The sequence below is a fragment of the Lampris incognitus genome, chromosome 11 (genome assembly GCF_029633865.1).
Source record: "Lampris incognitus isolate fLamInc1 chromosome 11, fLamInc1.hap2, whole genome shotgun sequence".
NCBI classification, from domain to species: domain Eukaryota; kingdom Metazoa; phylum Chordata; class Actinopteri; order Lampriformes; family Lampridae; genus Lampris; species Lampris incognitus.
The window spans coordinates 25,303,331-25,331,031 of NC_079221.1; the positions used below are offsets into that span (position 1 = coordinate 25,303,331).

The window sequence follows — 27,701 nt, forward strand, 5'->3', positions numbered from 1 at the left end:
CGAAGGACATCATTCGCTCTCCTGGCGTCGCAGTGGGCGTTCGGAATAAACTCGTGACTTGTGGAAACTCCCGGGTCACGCTTCCTAGGTGGAAGGGATTGAATCCTCTGTCAACCGCCTGCGTAATATATATAATAGATATAGGTATGCCCTTGATCGTTTCGCTTCCTTAATTTGGACGCAACCGGACGACGGAGCTGTTCGGAGAGAGACAGAGAGAAAGAAAGCTATGGCCGAGTCTTATTTACCATCCGTGGAAACTGCTGTTGCTCGCTCTAAATCGGTCCGATAGGCATGCGTTTTTCTTTCGTTACCGACAATATAAAGTAGTATACGTACATTGGCAGATCCCCGAATAGATAGCCGCTACGAGGAAAGAACCAACTTGCTGTCGTTATGAAACTGACTGTTGAAATCATTAGCAAAGTCCACTGCCTTCGGATGTTATGAAAAAGAGAGATGAACGCTTTACTCACCGTCCTTTACCTCATGATAGAGCTTTCCAAAGGTACGTTTATCCCCATTGTTTACTTACACACGTTATGAATTAGGCATATTGCTTTTTTAACATCCGTACAGTCAGTGCTGACGTTTATCTCTGTCAGCTGTCGCGCTTTTGTTACCTTTTGGGAGACCTTTTCCGGTATAAACAACTAACCTTGGGACCAGTAGTCCTCATGGTGACCAAAGCTTGGTCCTACTGAGGCAAAACGTCATTTCTGAAGTCCTGGTTAAGATTAGTGGTAAGGTGTGAATTGAGGTTAGGTTAAGGTTAGAGTTAGGCTGTCCATAATGAATGGAAGTAAATACAATGTCCTAGTAAGGATAGCTGCGCACACTTGTGTGTGGTTGTTTGTGTGCTGATATGCCTTTGAGTTCAGTCTCACCACATCATATAGATATAAAAAATTTTTTTTAATGTTTGTCTGCTTGTTTTTACAGAAGTGAGCCCCCCTCCTGCTCCGGTGAACTTGTACGTCGACTCTCACAACTTCCATCATGTCCTGTCCTGGGACCCGGGGCCTGGCACACCACCAGGAACACAGTACATTGTCTTCAGCAAGTAAGTTCTCTGTCAGTCAGCCTGTGTGGTCTCAATATATATATGAGAGAGCCAAATGGTAAACACACACACACACACACACACACACACACACACACACATACACACATATATCTTGCAGAACATACAAAGACAAGGAGGACAGTAGCGTTGGAGCGGGGTTGGTCATTCAGTAATTTCTCCACAGGTTGCTGCACTTGAACAAGTTTTTTTTTTGCTCCCCCCCCCCCCCATTTCTATGATAAATCTGCTTTACAAAATAAGATTCGCTCAAATCAAACTGAAAATGAGGCGTCATGTGGAATTATTACCAGGCAATAGGGCTGAACAACAAGAATGGTGTTGTATCAGGATCAAATCTGGACATAGTCATATCGCGATACAGTTTTGTAATCTAAATGAATGATAACTCAAATCTATACTGCCAAAAATCTCTCGCAAAATGAAATCGGAAATATTTGAGCGTTTTAATTTGACAGCTAATTTTGGTTTGATATTATACTTTACCAAACGATTCAATATGATGAAACTTAAGTTAAATTCCTAAATAAGTTATGTAATAATGTGTGATGTATATCTATCATTGTAAAATTCCCTATGGTTATGGTAATATTTTCCATATCACCCGGCACTACTATGGACTAAGTTGTGTTTGTGTTAACTTTCACTTTAACGGCTGTTTAACAGCGGTGAAACCTTTGGTCATGGCAACTATAAGGCTTTTTTGATAAGACATTCATGAGTGGGCCTGGTAGATAGTTGGATTGTAACAGTTAATTACATATGCATGGCTTTAATATTTTTGCACTGTGTTTGTTAGGAGTGTGTAATTCCTCCTCAGACTATTTTACGTGAGTAAAGTTTATTGATGAACCCAATCTGTCTTTAACCAATCAAAAATACATTCTCTTCAAAATTACTATGCAAGTAAAAAAAAAAGGCCTCTACTCTGTTCATTGGAAGGATGTGATCGGCTGTTTTTTTTCTTGTACAGGAAATCTAATGCGTGGGGGGAAAAAAACCCTCCAAAAGAGAGAAAAACCCTGAACAGTGAAATTGGTACTCACTCAGCCTGAAATGCGACATGGGACTTTCACAAAAATTGCAACATTCTTGTAGTGTCGGCGGTGCCAAATTTGACTGACAGGCATCGGATACATGAGATAGGGCATCATCGAAGACGTAATTTGGTTCATATCTGATTTCTCTTAGTTGACCTGAAAGGCAAGTTTCAACATTGTATGCTGCGCACTCTGGCAATTTTATGGCATTTCTCCCTGCATGAACCAGTGAATATGAATAATATAATACTAATGGCATCAAATAATACTATTGTGCCCTCCTTCTACCTGCAGTTGACACCCTTATGACGATGACATGCCTTTCACAATGATATGTAGTAGTGTACAATCAAATTGCACTTTAGTTCTCCTGATCTTTGCCTCTTGATGGTCTAAGGCACACTTACACTGAATGTGTAGTACTGCTGTCACATTATATTCGAATATCGAATTTAATTTCGAATTTGCATAAAAACACGAGATTCGAACGTAAATGGGGAAATTCGAATTACATAAATAAATAATAAATACATTGATTGTACTTTAAAATTATTGATTAATCAATGTCAAAAATACTGAAAGTAGGCTACGGCAAGAATTCCCGCTCTAATTACCTATAAGTCCATTACCCATAAGTCCATGGAGTGGAAACGTAGGCCTAGGCTGCAGCCAGAAACGAGAAAATGGAGGAATTTGGTGCTGCCGACAACGAGCCCGATGATCAGCATACCAGAAAGATCGTCACTCCAGAGAATCTTAGGAGTGCGATTTGGAAACACTTTGGTTTTTGGACTGTAAATAGAAAGACTGAAAACAAGGACAAGGTAATATGCAAACTATGTGAGCGTGAACTAGCATACCATAGTTCCACGACCAACCTACATGCAGTTCCATCGTCCGGCCGAATACAAAGAACTGCAGGACCCTGTTGGTGCGTCTGCTGCTAAACAACCGAGGCTGACAACGTTTTTCTCACCTTCGGCTGCTCTGTCCTCTACACGAAAAGAGGCGATCACTTCACAACTCACCAAATCCATATGTAAAGACATGCGGCCAATAAGCATCGTGGAAGGTGGAAGCTTTAAAGATTTTCTCCATGAAATTGAGCCACGTTACACTATCCCGAGCAGAACCACAGTAACTAAAAACATTGTGAAACTCTACGATACTACTCGTGAAAATGTCCGCCAGATACTAAGCAATAAGGAAATTGCACTCACTACAGATGGGTGGACGTCTATAGCCACAGACGCTTATGTTACAGTTACAGCACACGTAATGTCAGAGGCATGGGAACTGAACGATTTTGTCCTACAAACGAAAGACTTGAGAAGTAGCCACACTGCAGAAAATGTGGCGGAGTGCATTTCTGGCACACAGGGATTTTCACATTCCCCGTGAATCGGTGATTGCAGTCACAACAGACAATGCACATAACTATGTGAATGCTGTGGAGAGGTACCTCGATACCGTTAACATACCTTGCATGTCACATACAATCTATCTAGCTGTACGTAAAGGGCTAGACGTCAGAGCCATAGACACGACACTTAGCAGGCTAAAGAAAGCAGCCGCACATTTCGGCAGGTCACCTACCGACAGCTACCTATTGGAGGATAAACAGCGTTTGCTGGGCTTGAAAACTGATGAATTAATTAACGATTGCATCACGCGATGGAATAGTACATATGAAATGATCTGCAGGGCATCGGAACAACAGGCAGCTGTTGCAGCTGTAATATTTGAGAAAAAATTGTCAAATCTCGAACTAACCACAACTGAATGGTCCATGGTCGAACAGATGCGTGAAATACTTAGACCGTTCAAGATTGCGACTGAGGCTTTGTCAACTAACAAATATCCCACAGCTTCTGCTGTATTGCCTTTACAGCATGTACTACTGTCAACTTGGCTCACCCATTCCTAATGCAATGCCCAGCTTGAGAGAAATGACCGCAAATATCGACACAGATTTGAGGAAGCGTTATGACAAAAATAACGAAGCAACATTCATGTTATTGAATAAAGCAGCATACCTGGATCCCCGCTTTCATAGTTTAATGCATTTATCAGAGGAACAGAAGGACCAAGTGCACGCAAACATTAAAGAAGAAATGGCTGTGGGACAGATGAGCATTCGTTAAGCTCAGACACTCATGCACGAAAAACGGACCTGATGGCAATGGGCGATCTGTTTGGAGAAACATACAAGGGAAGGGGCGAGACGAGAGACGACCAAGAAAATGTACTGCACCAACAGATGTGGTCCTACCGAAGAGAGACAACGATGCCAGCAGACAGCAATCCTCTTCTATGGTGGAAGACGCTGGGTAGCGCAAAATATACCCACCTGGTGCAGCTTGCAAGAAAGTACCTGAGTGTTCACGGGACATCAGTGCGTTCTGAGCGAGTCTTTTCCACAGCTGGGAATATTGTTAACAAAAAGCGCTCCGCTCTTGACACTGAACACATTAACCAGCTGATATTCCTGGCGAATAATTTGTAGCCTCCCAGTCCAGTTAGGCCTATGTGTAGGCTATGTATAATCGTATTTACAAAGGCCACATAACCCACTATTTTTTATTTTATTATTACTATTATTATTTACTTTAGTTATTTAGTTTGGTGGGCTTGCCTAGGCTACTTATAGGCCACGTTCTGTCAGTAGCCTATGTTACATTGCCATGGCAGCGCTGAATGCAGCCCAATTGCCGTGAGGATTATTGACATTATTATTACTTTTTTGAGAAGCATACTCTGTGGCAGTGTTGTAGTCGAGTCACTAAACCTCGAGTCCGAGTCGAGTCTCGAGTCCCCAGTGTTCGAGTCCAAGTCCAAGTCCGAGTCAGCAAAGAAAGGTCGAGTCGAGTCCGAGTCGAGTCCCCATTACCTGAGTCCGAGTCAAGTCCCTATTACCCTAGTCCGAGTCCGAGTCATCAAGGTTGAGTCTGAGTCGAGTTCAAAGATGGCTCCAGTGATCCACTCGGGCACAGTCAAAGATCTGACATACAAATAAAAAAGGTCTACATTAAACAAAAATGACACAGCTGTCACCATTTCAAAGGGAGTTTATTTACTTTGTGACACGATAGCCAAACAAATGCACACCCACACACTCGCACACATGCACGCGCAAGCATGCGCGCACACACACATTTTTAGAACAGTCTGAATTTCTTTGACATTCTGAACACTGGATGTGCTTCAAAACACATTTGATAGCTGTGAATAGCATGCTATTAGCAAATGGTGGAAACAGTGTGCAGAAGTAAGTTCCACAGCATACAATACATTCATAAAAACTAGTCAAAAGACATTGTCTCTCAGGAATAGTTAGGAACAAAAGGCTGGTGGCACTAGTTTTAAGCATACACGTCTCATTTCAAAAACATAAGATCTGACAGCATGGAACTACTCAACCTTGCATGGTGAGGCCTCATCAAAATGCCTCCATGACTAAATACCCTTTCAATGGGTGCACTGGAGGTAGGGATAGAGAATACCTGTGTGGCAATCTGATAGAGGGTAGGGAATTTGGATTTGTTTTGCTGCCAAAACCTGAGGCACGGGACTGAGTCAGAGTCCTGCTCAGCAATCAAGTTGAGGTATGCAGTCAACTGAGCCTGGCCAGACGGCTTCTTCTCGGTGGAGGAGGGAGTCCTCCTATAGTGGGAGAACATTCTCAACTGCTTCTCAGGAGGAGACTCTGAAAGTTCACCTTCCCCTGGTCCTGTTGCTTCCGCTGCATCTGCTGTTGATACCGCTTGCTTGTCACCCTCTGCCTTTATATACTCTGAAATGAGAGGGGGCATGGGGGACTCATTACAAATATGTTATTGACTAGGCCTACATGACAAATGACACGCCTATGTGCTTTATTGTAACACCTTCAATGATATAAACATCACAACAATCAAATAGTTAATCACTTAACTAACGTTAATCAAAACATTTCTCACCTTTGATCTCAGTCTTCAGCACATCTTTGACGTCACTGTCCAGCTGCACATCATGTTCTAGCCGCTGGAAGCCAAATGCTGGGTCCAACACAGATGCTATGAAGTAGGCATTGGTGAAAGGAAATTTGGTGGGGCCTCTTCCTTCAGCCGGCTCACATCCTGGTATCTTGACTGCACTGAAAACCTCTGCAAACCTTGTTTTCAAGGAGCTCTCCAGAGCTCTCACCAGAGGCCCACAGTATCTGGCTTTTCCTCTTATTTCCTGCAGGTAACAGCGCAGAGTGAGGACACAGGGGACAATCACACTGACGGTGACAGTAGTCTCACCCTGAGTTAGGTTGGTTGCCTCTAAGAACGGATCAAGAACTTCGATCAGTTCTTTAAGCTGAGCATACTCTCGCGGGGATAAGATAAGGCTTTTGTGCCCCACTGATTCCAACACACTGGACAGCTTTTGCATGTCTAAATGCACATAAGCCTTCACCTGCTTCAGAGTGGAATTCCATCGTGTGGCATTCGCTGTTGGAATTGTTGCATCACCAGAACACGCTTCAAAGCAGTCTTTAAACGAGGTGCCACTGTGGAGGAGGTTGGCTGCACGGGATAGCTTTGCTAGGGTGCTTGACAGCCCACTGGTGTCTTTCAGACCATCTTTTATGACCAACTGCAGTGAATGTGTGAAGCATGATAGTCTCTGCATCTTACAGTTCTCAGCCAAAGTGTCATTGACTGTCTGTTGATCTTCTGGCATCAGGTCTTGCCATATTTCATCATCGTCCTCAAATGTGCTGGGATCATGAGCTTCAGCATCACAAGGATCCTCTAGGGGAAAGCTGGCCTGGAAAGCTTTTCTCATGTTGGATGCATTGTCAGTTATGACAAAGTTGATCTTGTCCTTAATCAGGTATTCTTCAGCACAGCATTCAAACATCATTGCAATCTTCTCTCCTGAGTGTTTCCCATGCACTCTTTTGCAGGAAAGAAGATATGACTGAAGGCTGAGTTCCTGTTTTTTTTATCCATTGCCACTGTGTGTGCTGTCACTCCAAGGAATGACTGCATCTTTCGATCACTCCAAATGTCTGTGGTAACAGCAACACTCGATGCTTCTGCCAGCTGGTTCTTTATCTGTTCTTTCTTGACTTCCACCATTCCTGGAATGGTCACAGAGGAAATTGTGGATCTTGCTATGGGCCGGTACTGAGGGTCCAGGACATGCAGGAAGTGCTTGAAGTCCTCGTTGTCAACAATGGAGAGTGGCAAGCAGCACTTAATGATTAGATCTTTTACAAGGGCATCACTTATTGCCTTCTGACGTGGATGTTTGAGGTCGTACATCCTTTGCTGTCCATCATTTAAAAATGATGTGATAGTCTTCTGACCTGGAGCAGCTGGCATCACATCTGAAGTAGTGGAGGCACGGTATTCTTGGAACCTAGGGGAAGATAGGATACACACTTTAGCTTGCTGATGCCAAACTGTTTCAAGTAATCTTTCTCACAGCAAAAAATGTGTAACGTTATAGCTATAACAATATGCAATAACAATACAAATGTTACACATTATACACATAGTGGTTTGAACCATAACCAGTTAAGTTACATATTTAGTTATCTATATAACTAACATTACCATATTAGTAGATTAACTAATGTAAACTAGCTGGATAAATGAAAAGTATGAGAAAAGATACATAATTTATGAGACTAACAGGACAGGGATTAATTAGCAAAACCCAGTCATTTAATTATTGATTTAAGTATGTTACATGCTACCTAGCTGAGCTTTAACTCTCTATCCTCCGTGAGTCTGTATGTTTATTCTGTATGGGTCAGGGAGGGTGTGATTTTGTTAGAAGATAGAGCCAGTTCATAGTACTGTTCAAAAGCTACGTCGCGCGTGTCTATTTTTAGAATTTGGCACACCCAATGCTGCATATATGCAAAGAAAAATATCCCCATATTTACAGTAGCCTATGCGGTGTCACCAATCACGATACGGTTCGGTAGTTTTCGGTACATGGGGGGGGGGAATGCCACATCCGTCAAATCTTGTACCGTCTCCAGCTCTCAAGAAAACCAGTGGCGGCATCCACATTAGCTTTCTTCAATTAGTCCATTTAGCGAGTGATAGCCTACAATTATTTTTATTTGCATTGTAAAGTTGTGCACATTTTATCAACATTATTTGTGGATGCATATAGGCTAGACTTCTTCCTTCTCCGCACTTGGAGAATATTCATGGCGGAGATCTGCAATGTGCGGATTTGTTATTGCTAGTTAAGATTAATGCTAACACGGTAGTTCAGAGTGGTGTGTTTTTTCCGTTAAGTGTATGCTACTTGGTAATTAGCTAAATGATAAATAAGAAAAATCAGTTTTAATCTCCCTATAACACGAAGACGCTGCGTGTTACTTACCAACTCATCATTAGTGAGATCGATGGCACGCTCGTACCGAAAGCGAACCGTACTGTGACTTTTCTGTGCAATGCTGCATTAGCATTCTAACAGTAACGTTACTGAACTTACCTATACAATCTCACTTGGTTCTAGTGATATGATATACCCGCCACACGACCTGACCCAACATCTTGGACCAGTGGTTGAGTTACTTCAGAGGCTATTGTTACCGTAGCTAGATGGCTAGCTAGCTAACGTTAACTGATCACCAACCATATCATCAGCTGACTGCATATCACTTACTTTTCTGGGTGCATCCTTGACAGATGTCTGTTGAAGTTTGAGGTTGTCCCGGTCTTCTCCTCAATAGTTCGTTTACATATCGAACATCTAGCAGTGATCTTGCTGGAATTTGTTGTAAAATCTGTGCAAGCAAAGCGCACAATTCGGGGCGTCTCTTTAGGCATCTTCGCGCTACTGAACATGACGGTATGCACGCCACGTGAATCCACGTGTAGGTATGCACGCCACGTGCCTGCCCTTACACGAAATTGAATAATGTTACAGTATTAATATAGCTATCAATATATTTTAATAGGGCCTATTATTTAAAAAAAATCTAACAAAAACAGTCTTTATCAATTAAAAAGTCACGAGTCCGGGTCTCCAACTTCCGAGTCCGAATGCAGTAAATTCGCGAGTCCGAGTCCAAGTCCGAGTCATCAGTGCTCAAGTCCAAGTCGAGTCACGAGTCATGAAAATCAGGACTCGAGTCGGACTCGAGTCCGAGTCCTGGACTCGAGTACTACAACACTGCTCTGTGGTAATTGTTTTTGAAAATATGGCAACATTTGACTTCATAATTTGCATTAAACTTCACTAATTATTTTGACCGAAATATGTTGTCTGTCTGCTTGTCCCCTCTTGTGGATACAAATGGTAAAACGCATGATCAAAATAATTACTGGTCAATAAATTACGGGTTATTTTTAGTCTTGCCATTTTAAAGACCGTTTTTTACGTGGAAATTCTAATCCAAATTCGAATATGGGTACAATTCTGCGACGAATATCGAATATGTTTTTTTTCTGAAAGTGACAGCCCTAATGTGTAGGTGTGACGTTCACTCTTGGTGTGTACATACACTATGCTATGATTACTAGTATATTGAGCTCTATGGTGCCAACTGGTAACATTCAATTTTATCTGCTGATTGCAGACTCTCTGTTAAATCACTGGTAAATGGTAAATGGACTGCCTTTATATAGGGCTTTTCTAGTCTACTGACCACTCAAGGCGCATTAAGTCAAGTCAAGTCAATTTTATTTGTATAGCCCAATATCACAAATTACATATTTGCCTTAATGGGCTTTACAGCAACACAACATCCTGTCCTTAGACCCTCGCATTGGGTAAGGAACAACTCCCTAAAAAAAAAAAAAAACATTAACAGGGAGAAAAAATAAGATGAAACCTCAGGGAGAGCAACAGAGGAGGGATCTCTCTCCCAAGACGGACAACGTGCAATGGATGTTGTGTTTACACAATTTACAGAATACAACATTGAAAGAGGATAACAGAATTATAATGGAATTATAGAATTTATGCGTAGGATGCCAAGCAGTGTCCAGACGCCAACGGAACAGCCCAGGACCCAAGCCACACGACCAGCATCACCATGTAAAAAAATAAAAAAGACCCCAGGATAACCAAAATTACAATGTATGTACAATGTATGCTTCATTTTCACCCATTCACACACATTCATTCATACACTGATGGAGGACGCTGCCATGCAAGGCACATACCTGCTCATCAGGAGCAATTAGGGGTTCAGTGTCTTGCTCAAGGACACTTCAGCATGCTCTCTGGAGGAGCCAGGGATCGAACCAGGAACCTTCCGATTACTAAACGACCCGCTCTACTTTCTGAGACATGTCACCCCCCCACTTGTGATAAAACAATCTGTCAAATAATCAAATGCAAAATGTAAATTTCACTTCTCATCATCTTATACATGTGATTTTTGTCCATAACTAAAAATACCTTGGGCATATGTCATGTATTACCAATATAAATGTTGCCTAAGCAAGTAAGGGCACAATAGTACTACCCAACACCAATAATATTTTAGATAATTTATATCCGCTGCAAAGTGACAATAGAAATGTACAACCTTGTTTATGTTGCTCAGTAATAGCATACATGTGTATGTATATTGACTGCGAAAATGCGAGATTGCTTTATTACAACCCTAAAGTACAACAAAAACATTGCAGCACATTGGCCTATTTGTGCATCAAGATACAAACATCAGTTAAAAAAAAGGAAATAAAAAGGCGTTTGGAATAAGATAACGTCACACTTAAAGCTTATAACTTAAAAGGTGCTGTGTGCACGTCATTCAATGCAGTGCAATGCCATAACTTTGTTTAATATATGCATGTAAGAACTAATTACACAAACTAGAAAGAGAGAAAAAACAATTGGAAAGCAAGGCAACAAGTTTCTAGAAAGGGATGTTATAATCCAAACTTCTTGACCAGAAATGGTTGAATACCGATTAACTCCTGGCTGCCGCTGCATGTTCTTGTGAGGCAACTCAAATCCTGTACTAAGCCTTTATGGGTCCAATATTGTTAAGTTGTAGCTTGATGTCTGTCCATGCTCAGGCCTCATCGTGCTTGGGATCATGCAACTTTTGTTATTCAAGTTCACCAGAGAGGGTGAACAATCTTCTAATATCCATATTAAATTAGCTATGGAAGGCCTCATGCAGTAACTGCTCTAAACCACAGCACCAAAAAAGTCTTCGTGGACTTTTTGTTGGAGCCGGGGTGTTGCACTGTTGTCTGTTCCATCAGGTTGCAACGTGTGTGTGTGTGTGTGTGTGTGTGTGTGTGTGTGTGTGTGTGTGTGTGTGTGTGTGTGTGTGTGTGTGTGTGTGTGTGTGTGTGTGTGTGTGTGTGTGTGTGTGTGTGCGCGCGCGCGCGCACGTGCAAAACCATTGTTTTGGTAGTCAATAGCACCAGCAGATCTCCCCCACTATTGCTTCACTTTGATTTTCGTTGTTGACAATGTCATCTTGAGCATTGAGGCGGCATGGTAACGAAGTGGTTAGCACTGTCGTCTCGCAGCAAGAAGGTCCTGGATTCGAACCCTAGGGTAGTCCAACCTTGGGGGTCATCCCACATCATCCTCTGTGTGGAGTTTGCATGTTTTCCCTGTGTCTGCGATGGGTTTTCTCCTGGTGCTCCAGTTTCCCCCACCATAAAAAAAAGACATGCATGTTAGGGTTGATACTGCTGTCTGTGCCCTTGACCGAGGTGTGGCAAGACGAACTGGAGTTGGTTCCCGGGTGCTGCACGGCGGCTGCCCACTGCTCCCAGCTACACAGCTAGGATGGGTTAAACGCAGAGCGTAGTTTCCCCATGGGGATTAATGAAATATCTCAAAATCAAAAATTACTTTAAACAGCACACTTTGACTGAAAACGGCCTCATGATACACGCCTCACTTGCACATCAGCTCATGCTTTTCGATGGAACATTTGACTGTAAGGTGTTTTTACTTTCAAACAGCTTCTTGTTCAACTGCGGGTCACTATTTGTGTCATGGTGGTTTATGTTTCCATCCATTAGCTTGTCTAGAGGAGCCTTTTCCCCATGCATGTGATGCAGCTGTAATGACAGTAGGGTCTGCTGATGTGTTACTTTCAGAGGAACTGAGTATCAACTGCCCTTTAAAAAATAACCACCTCTGAGATGATGAGCTTGTTGTCGTGCTGTGTGTGTGTGTGTGTGTGTGTGTGTGTGTGTGTGTGTGTGTGTGTGTGTGTGTGTGTGTGTGTGTGTGTATTACACTTGTGGTTCATGGTCTTGGCAACAATGACTAAAGTCACTGCTGTCACTTTCACCTCAGTTCAAGTTCAATTTATTTTTATATACATATAAAAGTACCATGTACCTTCTAATGCAATGAGATGCATCTTAAAACTATAAGGAAATAATTAATAACAAAAACAATAAATAACAAATCAGAAATCCCACAAAATAATAAATCACTGCAAGTAATGTGAGGCAAATTTGTGATATTGGGCTATACAAATAAAATTGACTTGACGTAAGGCACCTACTTTTCATTATTCTGAAACAATGGCCTCTTATGATGTTAAGTCTCTCTTCACGTGTGTTCCTGTTGATGAAGAAGTGGAGATAGTCTGTATGAAATTACAAAATGACCCCACCCTTAGCAATAGGACCACCCTTAACACTGACCAAGTGTGTCTGCTCCTGAAACTGTGTCTTCAGTACACGTACTTCACATACAGGGGGCAGTACTATAGGCAGAGGCATGGGTGTGCTATGGGTTCCCAAGTCTCATCTGTAGTGGCCAACTTGTATATGGAGGAAGTGGAAAAGAGGGCTCAAATGTCCTATCCAGGGACACCACCCAGCCATTGGTTCAGATTTGTAGACGACACCTGGGTTAAAGTTAAATCTCAGAGGGGCATCTGTGTAGCGCGGTGGTCTATTCCGTTGCCTACCAACACGGGGATCGCCTGTTCGAATCCCCGTGTTACCTCCGGCTTGGTCGGGTGTCCCTATAGAAACAATTGGCCGTGTCTGCGGGTGGGAAGCTGGATGTGGGTATGTGTCCTGGTTGCTGCACTAGCACATCCTCTGGTCAGTGAGGGCGCCAGTTCGGGGGTGAGGGGGAACTGTGGGGAATAGTGTGAGCCTCCCACGCGTTACATCTCCCTGGTGAAACGCCTCACTGTCAGGTGAAAAGAAGCGGCTGGTGACGCCACATGTATCAGAGGAGGCATGTGGTAGTCTGCAGCCCTCCCCGGATTGGCAGAAGGGGTGGAGCAGCAACCGGGAAAGCTCAGAGAGTGGGGTGATTGGCTAGGTACAATTGGGGAGAAATGGGGGGGGGGTTAAATGTCAGGATGTACCACATTTCACCAACCACATTGACTCTGTGGACAACCACATTAAGCTCACCAGGGAGGATGTGAAAAATGACAGGTTAGCCTTCTTAGACTGGGAAATTGCAACTAGTGATGGGGGACATTTGATTGTTGATGTTTACCGTAAACCAACACATACTGATCAGCACTTAAAGTTTGACTCTCATCATCCACTGGAGCACAAACTAGGAGTCATCAGGATGCTGTACCACCAAGCTGACAACGTCCCCACCAGCAAAGTGGCCGGGGAAGGGGAGAAATCCCACATTAAACAGGCACACATTAAACAAATTTACAAACACATTAAACACATTTTATTTAATTAATTCTTCATCCTCTTCTTTTGGCTTATTCCCTGTTTCTCAGGGGTTGCCACAGCAGATTGTATAGTTTCCATCAGTAAGTACCCTGTTAGGGCACAACACCAATGGTGGCCATTGTTAACCTGGCCCTTGACCGATATGGTATGGTCTTGTCAATCCACATACCGATTTGGTAAAATTTTATGTCGGATGCCCTTCCTGACACAGCCACTAACCCTATCGATGGGGTCACAGCTGAAGCGCTGGATACCATCCCAGTATTCATGAACTTACGCCCATGCCTGTTGCCATATTTTATTTAATTAATTAAAATTTTAAATTAAATTTCTAGATTAAAAAAAAAGTTTTACATTAAACAGGCATATTTCTGGGCAGAGCATGCATATTTCTGTTGAGTGGGGGCTGGTAGAGGATATGGGTCTTTTTTATGTTAATTGCCAGGCCAAGCTGCTTGTATGCCTTTGCAAAGGTATCCAGTATGCTTTGTAGTCCCTCTTCTATGAGGGACACTTAAGAAGCTGTCATTGGTGTACTGCAGCTCTATGATGGATGTGGTGGTAGTTGTACCTTTCACCCTGAATCTGTTAATATTCAGAAGATTCCCATCAGTCCTGTACATGATTTTGACTCCCTGAGTCAGATTGGGACCTGTGAGGTGGAGGATGGTGGCAATGAAGACAGAACAGTGTTGGTCAATGACACAGCCTTTTTTTTAACTCCTGTGTGGTCCTTGAAAGACTCCGTCTTGTCTCCATAACTTCTGAGTACTCTAGCTGGCATCATGTAGTAGTTGTCGTACTCTGATATATTTGTCAAGGCAGCCTATTTTTGACAGACCTAGCCAGAGAGCCTGGCGGTTTACGGAATCAAAAGCTTTGGTTAAGTCTATGAAGGCCAAGTACAATGGTTGATTCTATTCCTGGGCTTTTTCTTGGAGTTGGCGAGCAGCAGTGCTTGAATTGGAATCAAAAAGGTGCCAGTACTCTGAATCAGCAACTGCTCGGCACATGCGCTTGTGGCTCTCCTGGGTACCATGTGTTTTGCCTGGTTTGCCTAGATAAACCCTATACTAGTTGCTTTAAATAAACCACATAGTAGTTGATCGTTTTCAGACACATTTCCCTGTAAAGAATAATAATAATAATAATGAGTAAAGAACTTCAAACCTTATCTTCAAATTTATTTAGTTCATATTTTTGTACAGGAAAAGAGGGTTTGTCTAAATTGATACAATGTACAGTGAGTTGTCTTTGTGTGGTTTTATTGTAGCTACTTGCTAGTTTGTTCTGTCTCTCAGGTTGCTTGCCCTTGTCCCAGCTCTGTCATCTCTGACTGAAGTAGCATATCTGCAAATTAGACGCAAACAATTAGAACAGAGGTGTGAGAGAGAGAGAGAGATGACCACTTGATTATACAAGTGTCTTGGAATAAAGATATCACAACTTAGATACTCACTCTTGAATTTATCTGTCTAGTCCTCACCATCCAGAGAGGGAGACCAGTTTACTTTTTCCATTTCTGCTCCCTGTACATAAATAGAAATATTGTTTAACTAATCACTCAAATCAATACTGTGACGGTCAAGATGGGTCAACAATTAAATGTTCGGGTACATATTATAAATGTGTGAATAAGGAGCATAATTTTAACATACAACTTTTTTTTAAACATTTCAGTGAGAACTTTAGAAGCACCTTATGAGAACTTATGATTATCTGCTTATGTAAGTACACATCATATAATGAAATATTAAGTGTTTCTAGACATTTATACTGTTTAAAGCATTTTTAATCATGAAAAAAACTGTTTTAAGCAGGTGGTTTTAATGTTGTGGGTGATCGGTAGGTATTCATTATATATACTTTTTCAATATTAGTATGTATTGTTTTATACTCACATTCTTAAAAAAGGATCCAGAATGCCTTGGGAACAGCAGTATCAGGGGCTGGACGACGTTGGCGGGAGAGAAGGCTCTGTGGGAGCCACTGAACTTGGAGCAGGAGGATCGACCAGAGAAGGCTCCCAGTCAAAGTTTCTAACACAGCATTTTCTGTATTTGCAGTTGCACCAGTATTAACTGGAGTTTCTTTCGGCTCCTTGTCCGGCGACAACTGCTTTCTTTTCGCACTACCAAGCCAGGCTAACATATTCGAAATAACGTTATGGTAGCTAGCTAACTTAGCTACATTATCAGTGACAAAGCACCTTCGGAGCGCTCTATGCGCGTCAATACATGCGGTAATATGTTGCATTCTGGGTAGAGAAGTCTTTATATGATTTAATATAATTAGCTTGAATTTCACAGGCTCTTCTTAGGAACTACATAGATGGTGTTTGAGATGGGATTACTGACGCACTCTGTGGAAGTCCATTAAAACACACAGGCACTACAATATGCGTACCTAGATGCATCATGAGGTGGTGGTATGCAGTAAGAAGTACCGGTACGAAGACGGGTAAAAATCAGAAGTCCCGGAACTGCGTACTCGTGAGTACCAGCCCACTTCAAGCACTGGCGAGCAGTAAAAATCATGTCCATGGTGCCTCTGTTAGGAAGAAATCTGTTCTGGGATTCTGGCAGAATTTCCTCTGATATTGGGAGGAGTATTTTGGCCTGGACCTTAGCCAGGGCTTTCCCTGTGGTGGAAAGCAAGGAAATGTTATGGTAGTTTCCACACTCAGCTTGTCCCCTTTCTTAAAGATAGAGACAATGAGTGTGTCCCTAAGTTGCACAGAGATTTCCTCTTTTTCTCATATTTTAAGTAGCAGGGCATGGATATGTCTGAGGAGTGTAGGTCCACCGTCCCTCGGTATTTCAGCAGATATTCCATCAGGACCAGCAGCCTTGTTGTTTTTCCTCTTTCTGATGGCATCCTGAACTTTTCTTAGACTAGGTGTGCTGCCATGTCCTCCTGTTTGGGTTGTTGAGGGAGTTGTTGGAGGGCATCCATCTTTGAGCTAGAGTCCCGGTTTCAAAGATCCTGGTAGTGCTCTTTCCAGCTCTCTGATTGACCCGTTGCCTGTTAGCAGTCAGTGCCCATCTTTGGAGCAAAGGGGGGTTAGACGGCGGTGGCTGGGACCATATATTGCTTTAGTAGCATCGAAGAAGCCTCTGGTATCACCAGCATCTGCAAGGTGCTGGATCTCAAGGGCCCTCTTCGCCCACCTCTGGTTCTTTAATTCCCTGACCCAGCTTTGGATGGCTGACTTTGCTCTTGCAGCTCATTTATTTTGGCTTTTGATGTCATTCTGCCAGATGGCAAAGGCTTGCCTCTTGATGTTGATTAACCATTGGATTTCCAGGTCATTTTCATCATGCTGTCTAAACACACACACACACACACACACACACACACACACACACACACACACACACACACACCCAGGTGGATATCTCCAGCACAGGATATTTAACATGCATTGCTGGGATCCTGTTGTTATTGTGTAGATTATTAAAAATTTAAATGAAAAATATATCCTCTAAAATTATTCCAAATATCAACCACTGCTCAGGCAAGAAAAAAATTCACCAATCGTCCAAATGGTGGTGCTATAATAAACTTCATATTTTTGCTTATAATTTATGAACCCGTATGAGCTAGTAAAAATAAATTCTAGATGTACTTTGGGACTAGACTAATCAACCGATACAGGCCACGGCCGTTACTGCCTAAATAGATGTTCCGTCATATAGAATTTTCCAAAAAATCCAGTTCTAGGCTGTTGATCCCATTATAATCATCAAATTAGGCCTTGTCATTTAGAAGTTGTGCCCAGGACTTTGGTACTCGTTCACTTGGCGGCTCACAGCCACTCAAATTTAGGGTGTGGCACATATTTGACATATTGAGTCATAAATCATGAATGCATAGTCCGATACTCATGAACATTAACATATGTTATCACATGTAGACTTGAAATTAGCATGCAAAATGTAGGCTATTTCAGGGCACAATTTGTTCACCATTTGATGGATCACAGTCAAATTTGGTATGATTTGGTTTGGACAACTGTGGCACCAAAATCTACAAGGTCAGCTTGATTGATTCAAAAACATGGCCACCATTTGCCAGAGAAATTTCAGCAGCCCTTTAACACACTTGAGTATGCCCAATCCTCTTGAAACTTGGCATCTATATGTTCTAGTATGGCCCAAATAACATACTTTTAAGCTTTATGATGACTGACCCACGGATGTTGCTACAGCAATGTCTTTTGCAATTAAGCCTCTTGAGCAAAGATCTTTTTTTTTTTTGTATAATTATCTGACTGATCCTGAAAATATCTGAACTTCTTTGGCATGTTGGCATAGGTGTGCTAGTCATTTTAATACTTGTTCTGATCTGAAAGTATCGGGGTCTCAGAAACCATAAATGCCATGGGGATCATACTTGCACATAGGTCTACATCACACTGGTCATCTCATGCTTGGACCCTGCCAATTGCCCCATGCAGCTAAATTTTTCTATGTAATTGGTGAAAGAGAGGGTGTAGCTAAAACCACCACTGACTTGCTATCAGTTTAAAAAAAAACAACAAAATAAACAGTTTGCTGGCAGCCAGACCATGAAACAAACAAACAATTGAACAAAAATCATCCACCCCAATTTAGTGCTTTCCCGACAAGTTTTATGTTTTCTCTTTCTGTTTTGATCAGAGTCAACAAGAAGAAGCGGCAAATGCATAATCCTGCCAACACTACGACAAGCTGCAAACTGAAGCTGAGAATTCATATGAAATACCACCTTTCTGTCCAAGCATATCACAACCAGTCACTGTCTCCGGAGTCCGATCCTGTATTCTTCACCCCGTTTAAAGACAGTAAGTATATAGGCTGCTTTTTTATGATTTACTACTGCCTCAGAGTTAATGTCACCCTATTTCATCTCTCCCACCCTTTTTGTCACTTTGCTGTTCAAAAGAAATCCACTCAAATGTAATTTGTGAAATAATGTTGTTTCTAAAATATTCTTATTAAAACTTTTTTTCTGTCTGCAGCTAAAATCCAAGCTCCAACAGTGTCATTGTCCGGGTGTGGCAACTGTTTGCTAGTTAAAGTTTTGCTGCCTAAGACTGACAAAAGTTCACAAGTTGATATCCTGCAGGTCTATAATGCTTTAATTAGGATTTCCTGGAAAAAGGCAAGAGAAGAAAAGGTGAGAAATCAGTTCCCTTACAAACTCAAATTAGAAATTCCTCTCAACGCACATGAATTTTATTCATGATCTCGACATTGTAAATTTAAACCTCAGTCCACATAAAGCATTGTACAGTAACCTAACACTGTATGTCTGATATGTAAAATTGATCTATTCTGAGGGGAAATGGATTCATCTAAGCAATTTCCTCATGTTTGTTTGGCAGGCCATGTTTAAAGATACCTCCAATACCACGTTTACTCTTGATTACTTGGAGACTGGAATCGAGTATTGTGTACAAGTACACATAATGATTCATCTCAACAAAAATACTATGCCATCAAATTGGATGTGCGAATTCACTAGTGCCCCAGAACCAAACAAAGGTGAGCAGAATTTCCCTACCTGCTTTTACTTTGCTGTTGTATCACGTAATTAGGAAAATGTTGCACTAATGTTTGCAGTCTAAGCAAGCAAGTTGTTCTGTGTTCAACTCAGAAGTGTTTAAAATGCAGTTCTGTGTAGCTCGATGGGTAGAGGCACTAAGAGGGCCTTTCATCACCCAATTAAATCATTAGGTAGAGCATGGTTCTAGCATTGTCATTATCCATACCCTGAATTTAGACGAGGGAAAAAACTGCAGAAAAAGACCTGTTTTGGAAAAGAATTGGAGAAACATTAGGCAGAGTATAAGAGGAGGGATTCCTGTTCTGGGATGGATAGGGGCGCATCAGCACTCCTATTTCAATCAGCGGGATCTCAAATGTAGTGCTTACTAGAAATACAAATCTAACTGCACTGAGACTGAGAACCTCCCAGGGAGGAGGTGTTAAGGTCAAGTATCAACAAAGCCATGAAACGCTAATGATAATAAGTTGGTTTTAAAGGGAAGCAATCAGGATTTTCAACATTATCCCTGTACATATGTTGTAGGGATATACTACTACTACTATTACTACTACTACTGCTACTTACGGCTGCTCCCGTCATCCATTTCCATCTCTTCCTGTCCTCTGCATCTTACTCTGTCACACCAGTCACATACATGTCCTCCGTCATTAACGTCCATAAACCTCCTGTTTGGCCTTCCTCTTTTCCTCTTGCCTGGCAGCTCCAATTCAGCATCCTTCTCCCAATATACCCAGTATCTTTCCTCCACACATGTCCAAACCATCTCAATCTTGCCTCTCTTGCTTTGTCTCCAAACTGTCCAACCTGAGCTGTCCCTCTAATATACTCATCCCTAATCCTGTCCTTCTTTGTCACTCCCGACAAAAATATTAGCTTAACATAGCTGGTCCCACTACCATCTTGTAAACCTCACTTCCTCCTTGCTAATCCACCACACTTCCTGATTCAGTATCCCCACATCATCCAACCTTCTCTCTCTCTCTCATTTTCTTCATTCATCAGCCCCTCAAAGTACTCCTTCCACCTTCTCAACACACTATCCTCACTTGTCAGCACATTTCCGTCTCTATCCTTGATCACCCTAACCTGGTGCACAGCCTTCCAAGCTCGGCCCCTCTGTCTAGCCAATTGGTACAAGTCCTTTTCTCCTTCCTTTAGTGTCTAACCTCCCATACAACTCACCATATGCCTTTTCCTTTACATTCACCACCGCTCTCTTCGCTTTACGCTGTCTCCTTGTACTCCTGTCTACTATTGTCATTTCTTTGACTCTCACTTTTTCTTTGCCAACCTCTTCCTCTGTATACTTGGCTCTACTCCCTCATTCCACCACCAAGTCTCCTTGTCTTCCTTCCTCTGTCCAAATGACACACCAAGTACCTTCCTATTTGTCTCCCTCACTATTTCTGCAGTGCTTGCCCAGCCATCCAGCCACTCTTCATTCCCACCCAGTGCCTGTCTTAACTCTTCCCTGAACTCCACACAACAGTCATCCTTCTTAAACTTCCACCATTTGATCCTTGGCTCTGCCTTCACTCTCTTCCTCTTCTTGGTCTCCAAATTCATCCTACATACCACCATTCGATGCTGCCTAGCTACGTTCTCCCCTGTCACCACTTTGCAGTCTCCAATCCCTTTCAGATCACACCTCCTGCATAAGATATAAGTCCACCTGTGTGCACTTTCCTCCACTCTTATATGTCACCCTGTGTTCGTCCCTCTTTTTTAAATATGTATTCACGATAGCCATTTCCATCCATTTTGCAAAATCTACCACCATCTGTCATGGCACCATCTGTCATGGCACCATACCTGCCCATCACCTCCTCATCACCTCTGTTCCCTTCACCAACATGCTCATTGAAGTCCGCGCCAATCACCATTCTCCCTTCCTTGGGTAAACTCTTCACCACTTCATCCAACTCACTCCAGAATTATTCTTTCTCTTACATCTCACACCAAACTTGTGGGACATATGCACTGATAATATTCATCATCACACCTTCGATTTCCAGCTTCACACTCATCACTCTATCTGACAATCTCTTCACCTCCAACACACTCTTGACATACTCTTCCTTCAGAATTACCTCTACCCCATTTCTCCTCTCATCCACACCACGGTAGAAGAGTTTGAACCCACCTCCAACGCTCCTGGCCGTACTCCCTTTCCACCTAGTCTCTTGCACACACAGTATATCCACCTTCCTTCTCTCCATCATATCAGCCATCTCTCTCCCTTTACCAGTCATAGTGTCAACATTCAAAGTTCCAGCTCTCACCTCCACACTCCTACCCTTCCTCTTCTCCCACTGCCTCTGGACATGCCTTCCTCCTCTCCTTCGCCCAACAGTAGCATAGTTTCCACTGGCACATGCAACAGTACTGGTGGCGGTTGTTGGTAATCTGGGCCTCAACCGATCTGGTATGGAAATTTAATTTATCCATCCATCCATTATCCAAGCTGCTTATCCCAATGGGGGTCGCGGGGAAATCTCATCTATGATCTGCATATTTGGCAAAGGTTTTATGCCAGATGCCGTTCCTGATGCAACCCTCCCCATTTATCCAGGCTTGGGACTGGCACTAAGAATGTCCTGCTGTACATATGTTGTGGGGATAACACTCCATTAGCAGCCATAATACTGCTCTGTCTCTGAAACAACACTGAAATTCTGCAGAAAAGTTTCTGCTAGTGACATCACTGGTGGTCTGTCTGTGAAAACTACAATCCTTACTCCCTGGTTTGTCACTACCTTTGGTGGGCTAAATCACAGTAAGCAGTCGAATAATAACATTACCAACAGCTGTCGTACTGAATGCCATGTAAAGACAATGACTTATGAATTGTCTGGCAGTGGGTTTCCATTGCAGTTTTGCACAAAATAGAAGCGGGGTTTTTTTTAAGTCGACAAAAACACAATTGCAAATGGTCCATTTCCATTAAGTGATGTTATGCAATTAAAGCCAGGTTTTCTCCTCTCGTGATAGTCTTCAAGACCTGACAAGTGTTGGCACGGTGATTTCGATTGCATGCACTGCAGTAGCCGTGGTAGTGTCTTTATGCATTCTCAATAATCCAGGTAGGAAAATCACAGAAAGTTGAATCAGTTCATCTGGACACAACGATTATTGAGAGAGACGTTTCATCACTCATCTACTAAGTGACCTCTTCAGTCTCAACTGACTGCAATTATCCCCACCCTTATAAACAATACAGTGGCATAACAACCAAAAACAACGATCTGTTTGGATATGAAACCAATCGTTGTTTTGGGCGCCATTTGGCCGAGTGGTTGGCACGGTTGCCTCACAGCAAGAAAGTCCTGGGTTCGAACCCCAGGCCATCCCAGGTCCTTTCTGTGAGAGTTTGCATGTTCTTGCCGTGTCTGTGTGGGTTTCCTCCACTTGCTCTGGTTTCCTCTCACCATCAAAAAACACATACATGTTAGGGTTAATACTCCTGTCTGTGCTCCTGATCAAGGCAATGGAAAGAAGAACTGGAGTTGGTCCCCAGGTGCTGCAACTGCCCACTGCTCCTATACAATAGGATGGGTTAAACACAGAGAACAAATTTCATTGTAACCTGTACAATGACAAAAAATGGCTTTCTTCTAGATAAAGTGGCTTATCCCTACAATTTATAGAGAGAAATTATGTTAAAAACTGTACTTGTTTCCCTTTTTGTTTAAAATTGAAGGGCATTGCAGAATGAGCCTCTCTGATGTCAGCCAGAAGCCTATTCAAAGTAAACGCTCTGCAACATGCTGCATTGTTTTTGGCTCTGGGGACAGAGAAAGGGCCTGCGCTTTAAAGTCACATCCAGCATGGATAGGGAGCTAGTGAAGAGAGGTTAGGCTGGGTGTGATATGGTTCAGTTGTCTAGTTTTAGACATGATTTTAGCAGTGGCATTCTGCACTGTCTGGACGTTCTTGATGCTAGTATGTTACAGACTGGAGAAAATGACATCGTAATTATCAAGTCAGGGTGAAACAAACGTGTGAATAAGGATCTCGGCATCAGCATTTCGTAAGATACACTGGATTTTAGCAGTGTTTCAAAGGTGAGAGAAAAAAACATTCTTGGTAATTTCTCTCATCTGTAACTCGAAAGAAAGAGTCAGATCGAAAGCAACACCAAAATGTTTAATTGAGGACCTCTAGGAAAACAACACTGTTATCAAGATTTCAGACTCCTTTTTCATACTTATGCCACTGGAACAATAAGCAGCATCTCTGTTTTGTCATAGTTAAGAAGTTCGATGATGTCCGGTTTGTAATTGTAAATGAGCATGCTAATACATTTCTTGAATGGAAGTGATTATTTTACTTTCCAGGTACATACATCACGAACATGAAGTTATTAATCATTTGTGTGTGTGTGTGTCTGTGTGTGTGTGTGTGTGTGTGTAGTCCCTGCTGTTGGTGGTGTGGCTGCTACCCTAATTATTGTTGGAGGTACCCTGATAGCTCTCACAATGAGCTTGGCATACACCGGTGTCCTGTGTAAACTGAAAACCCATGTGCCCAGGATACTATTGGTGAGAAACTAGTTACATCTGCCACATTCTGTTAAGCTGAAGTCTGACTCATTAACTTTCTGACAGAAATCGAATGTTTTATCGAATGTTTGATTACAAAAGATAGGGGAAAAACATTTTGTAGTAACAAAAGATCATGTTAGATATTACACCAGCAATAATTACATGTCTTAATGTATTGTCATTTAAGTTGTCGACACCATATTGATGCCATCAACACAATTAAGTTTCATCCAACACCTTGACAAAATGACCTGGTTTCAGTTTAGGATGTAATATTTCACTACGTTTGTTTGGTACTTGAATTGTGCAAAAGCAAACATGACCTAAAGTTGTATTCACTGTTGTCTGATGTACACTGGGTAGAGCCTGACATTAACACTGCCAGGGTTAGGGGTTCCATTTCCTGTGCAGCACACTGGGAAAAACATGGGGCTATCACTAGCCAGGGTATCCAAAGGAGTTGAATCAAGTGCAACTGGACTTGGTATATATCTGTGAAAACATGTCTGTGAATGTTCTCATTCATCCAGGTCATGGTTATCCAAAGGAGTTGAACCAAGTGCAACTGGACTTGGTATATATCTGTGAAGCCAGGGTTATACTGTCTTGTGTACCACTGGTAAAAGAAAGATTGGAAACATTAAGTTGACATAGGTTTAGAGATCCTTTTTAAAAGTGTCAGCAAGTGATAGGCATCTTTCAATTTCTTTGTCTCACTTTTCCACTCCATCTCTCCCCAATTCATCCACAATCAATCTTTTTCACTTTGCCCACATCTCATGATTTCTTTTTCTCTTCATCGCTGTTTTCTTGTTCCATTTCTTTCTGTCTCCTCTGTTTCTCTCTCTCTCTCCCCCTCTGTCTTTCTCCTCTCAGAATGCTGTGGTCCACGGCTACGTCCTTAGGCCAGAGAGGACCATCCCTGACCTGGTCTCTATCAGCTCTGAACCAGATGAACAAAGGAGGATCCCAGCTCACAGGCCAATACCCCATTCCACTGAAGGCCCTACCTCCAAGCAAGAAGAGGATGATGAAGAGGAGGAGGAAGAAGACAAGGAAACACTCTACTGGGACAGAGCAGACAGAAGTTCCTCCCGTGATACGTCGGGACTAAGTGCACCGGCTGTCCCAGGGGTTTCTGGGAGTTCAACTGTCAGATCATCAGCTGAGGTTGAGCAAGTGGTGCTTGCTACAGGCTTGCCGCCGAGGGGTTGTAGTCAGGCAGAGACTGAAGGTGAGAGAGTAAAATTGTCTTTCATGCCAAATGAGGACCAACCTGTTACTGGGGAGGTAGATGAAGACGAACAGGGGAGAGAAGTGATGGAGGAAGAGAACTCAAGTAATGTCAACCTGCTCTCAGTGACCTTGGGGTCACCTTGGAGAGAGAGCGAGGAAGACGAAGAGGAGGGGCAGAGCAATAAATCCTCCATGTCAGACTTTTTCAAACTGCCTGAACAGCAGCCTTTACTTTCCACAAGTTTACAGAGAACTTTAAGCAGTACAAAACAGCAAAGTGAAACGCAACCTAGTGATCAGACACTGCTGGTATCAATGCAAGAGACTGGATGTGAGAGTAGACCTCAAGACAATACAGACACATTCCCTGGCTACCTTGTGGCCTGCACTGTTGGCACACAGCCTGAACAGTCAGAGGAAGACGAGGAGGAAGAATTCTCAGGATACATGGGACGCTGACATGCATGTTGCACAGATGTTTGTCTCCGTATATTTGTAATGCATATGCATGGAAATGTAGTCGTTCATTAATGTTCATTCTTATATCAACTCACTATCAACCCATCTTCTTTTCTAACTGAGCTTAGAGCTGCGTTTGCAACATATCCTAGTAGTCATTGGGTGGCAGGCAGGGAGACACCCTGGACAGGCCGCCAGGCTATCACAGGTGGGTTTTCATTACTGGGATTCCTGGTTTTTGGAAAAACTATATAAAAATGGTGCTAATTACTGATTGGTCATCTCTTAATTATGGGCATAGATATGCAGACTGCACATAAACAAATGTTCACAAACGCACATTTTATTATTCAATTAAATCGCAGCCTTTTGCGGTTATATAATTGCACAGGCTGACATCGCAATTGTGATTCAATTAATCGTCCAGCACTACTTTATGTCCCCCGCAAGGGAGATTTTCCTGGACTCAATGTTGCTGCATTTAACAGAGACCACAAATTACACAGGCATACAACAGAGCCAACCATATTCAGTACAAATGTACTTGCAAAGTGCTACAATACAAACAAGATATTGCAAAGCTTGTCCAAAAAATGTAGATGTGAGCAACATAAAGCCATTTACAACAGCAGAAAGCAATATTGTCATCGATGGTGTAGAAGTAAATAACGCTCTTGATTCAGTGATCCGTGTGCACACAGATAAAGAACAAAGGCATGTACTTAGTGTGACATGATGTAACCGTCTGTCTTGTACCACCTTTGCGCTTTTTGTAATATCCTGCTGTCCTTGTACAATGAATGTCAAGTCAAGTCAATTTTATTTGCATAGCCCAATATCACAAATTACAAGTTTGCCTCAAGGGGCTTTACAGCAACACATTAAAAGTTTTTTTTTCCAAGATAATGAAACTCTTTATCAAAATGTTTGCTCTGAGAGATATATGATGATGTGATATATGTAATTTATAATATGTAATTATATATATGGTATATAATAATATATCTATATATTATATTGCAAGGGTCATCAAGGCGGCCCAGCATATCACCAGTATCCAGCTCCCAGCCATAAAATACATTTATCACAAATGCTGCCTTTGAAGGGGTCTCAGCATCAGCAGAGATCCCACCCACCCCAACCATGGACTGCCCCCGTGCTCTGGGAGGCACTACAGGAGCCTCAGAGCCCACACTACCAGGCTCAAAAACAGCTTCTTTTCTCAAGCTGTTACCCACCTGAACCTGGCTACCCCACTGATCATCTGTAAATATGTGTATACTTGTCTTCATCTCTTATACTATATTTGCTATGTTTGTCTATGTCTGACTTGCTCTGTTTGGCGAAGCCACAGCCCTTCTTTCATTTTTAACATGTGCCTGTACATTGTTTTTAATGACAGTAAATTGAATTGAATATCCATCTATCCATCCATCCATTATCCAAACCGCTTACCCTGCTCTCAGGCTTGCGGGAATGCTGAAGCCTATCCCAGCAGTCATTGGGCGGCATGCAGGGAAACACCCTGGACAGGCCATCACAGGGCAGCCCCCCCACCTTTCTTTTCCCCTCAGTTGTATCCGGCCAATTACCCCGCTCTTCCGAGCCGTTCCAGCTGCTGCTCCACCCCCTCTGCCGATCCAGGGAGGGCTGCAGACGACCACATGCCTCCGCCGATGTATGTGGAGTCACCAGCCGCTGCTTTCCACCTGGCAGTGAGGAGTTTCGCCAGGAGGACGTAGCATGTGGGAGGATCATGCTATTCCCCCCAGCCCCCAACAGGCGCCCCGACTGATCGGAGGAGGCACTAGTGCAGCGACCAGGACACATACCCACATCCTGCTTCCCACCCGCAAACACGGCCATTGTGTCTGTAGGGACGCCCGACCATATATATATATATATATATATATACACACACACACACACACACACACACACACACACACACCCAATTTCCCCTCGGGGATGAATAAAGTATTCTGATATATATAGTAGCAAATTCGGGGCAGCCTGGACGCGAACCTGTGTTTCTCGCACCACGGGAGACATCGCTAACCGCTCGACTAAAGGGTCTGACCCGTTAGTCAATGGCTAACGTGTACTTATCGATGCACATTACACTACCCCCGTC

General features: G+C 42.6%; 1 protein-coding gene across 1 annotated transcript; it reads left to right on the forward strand.

Annotated features, from left to right (window-relative positions):
* On the forward strand, positions 1 to 27,449 carry crfb1 (cytokine receptor family member b1). The gene is made up of 7 exons (XM_056289519.1): positions 1 to 508; positions 943 to 1,063; positions 18,437 to 18,600; positions 18,778 to 18,935; positions 19,144 to 19,303; positions 23,742 to 23,869; positions 24,749 to 27,449. Exons 1-7 carry the CDS (start codon positions 460 to 462, stop codon positions 25,565 to 25,567), a joined length of 1,599 nt encoding a protein of 532 aa, XP_056145494.1. The 5' UTR covers positions 1 to 459; the 3' UTR covers positions 25,568 to 27,449.
* The last annotated feature ends 252 nt before the right edge of the window (positions 27,450 to 27,701 follow it).

Bases quoted from the DNA above. Each gene is read 5' to 3' on its own strand.
- crfb1 (XM_056289519.1), top strand. From the start codon at position 460: ATGAACGCTTTACTCACCGTCCTTTACCTCATGATAGAGCTTTCCAAA. The intron at 509-942 runs GTACGTTTATCC...TTGTTTTTACAG, and splicing joins CATGATAGAGCTTTCCAAAG to AAGTGAGCCCCCCTCCTGCT. The intron at 23,870-24,748 runs GTGAGAAACTAG...TTCTCCTCTCAG, and splicing joins ATGTGCCCAGGATACTATTG to AATGCTGTGGTCCACGGCTA.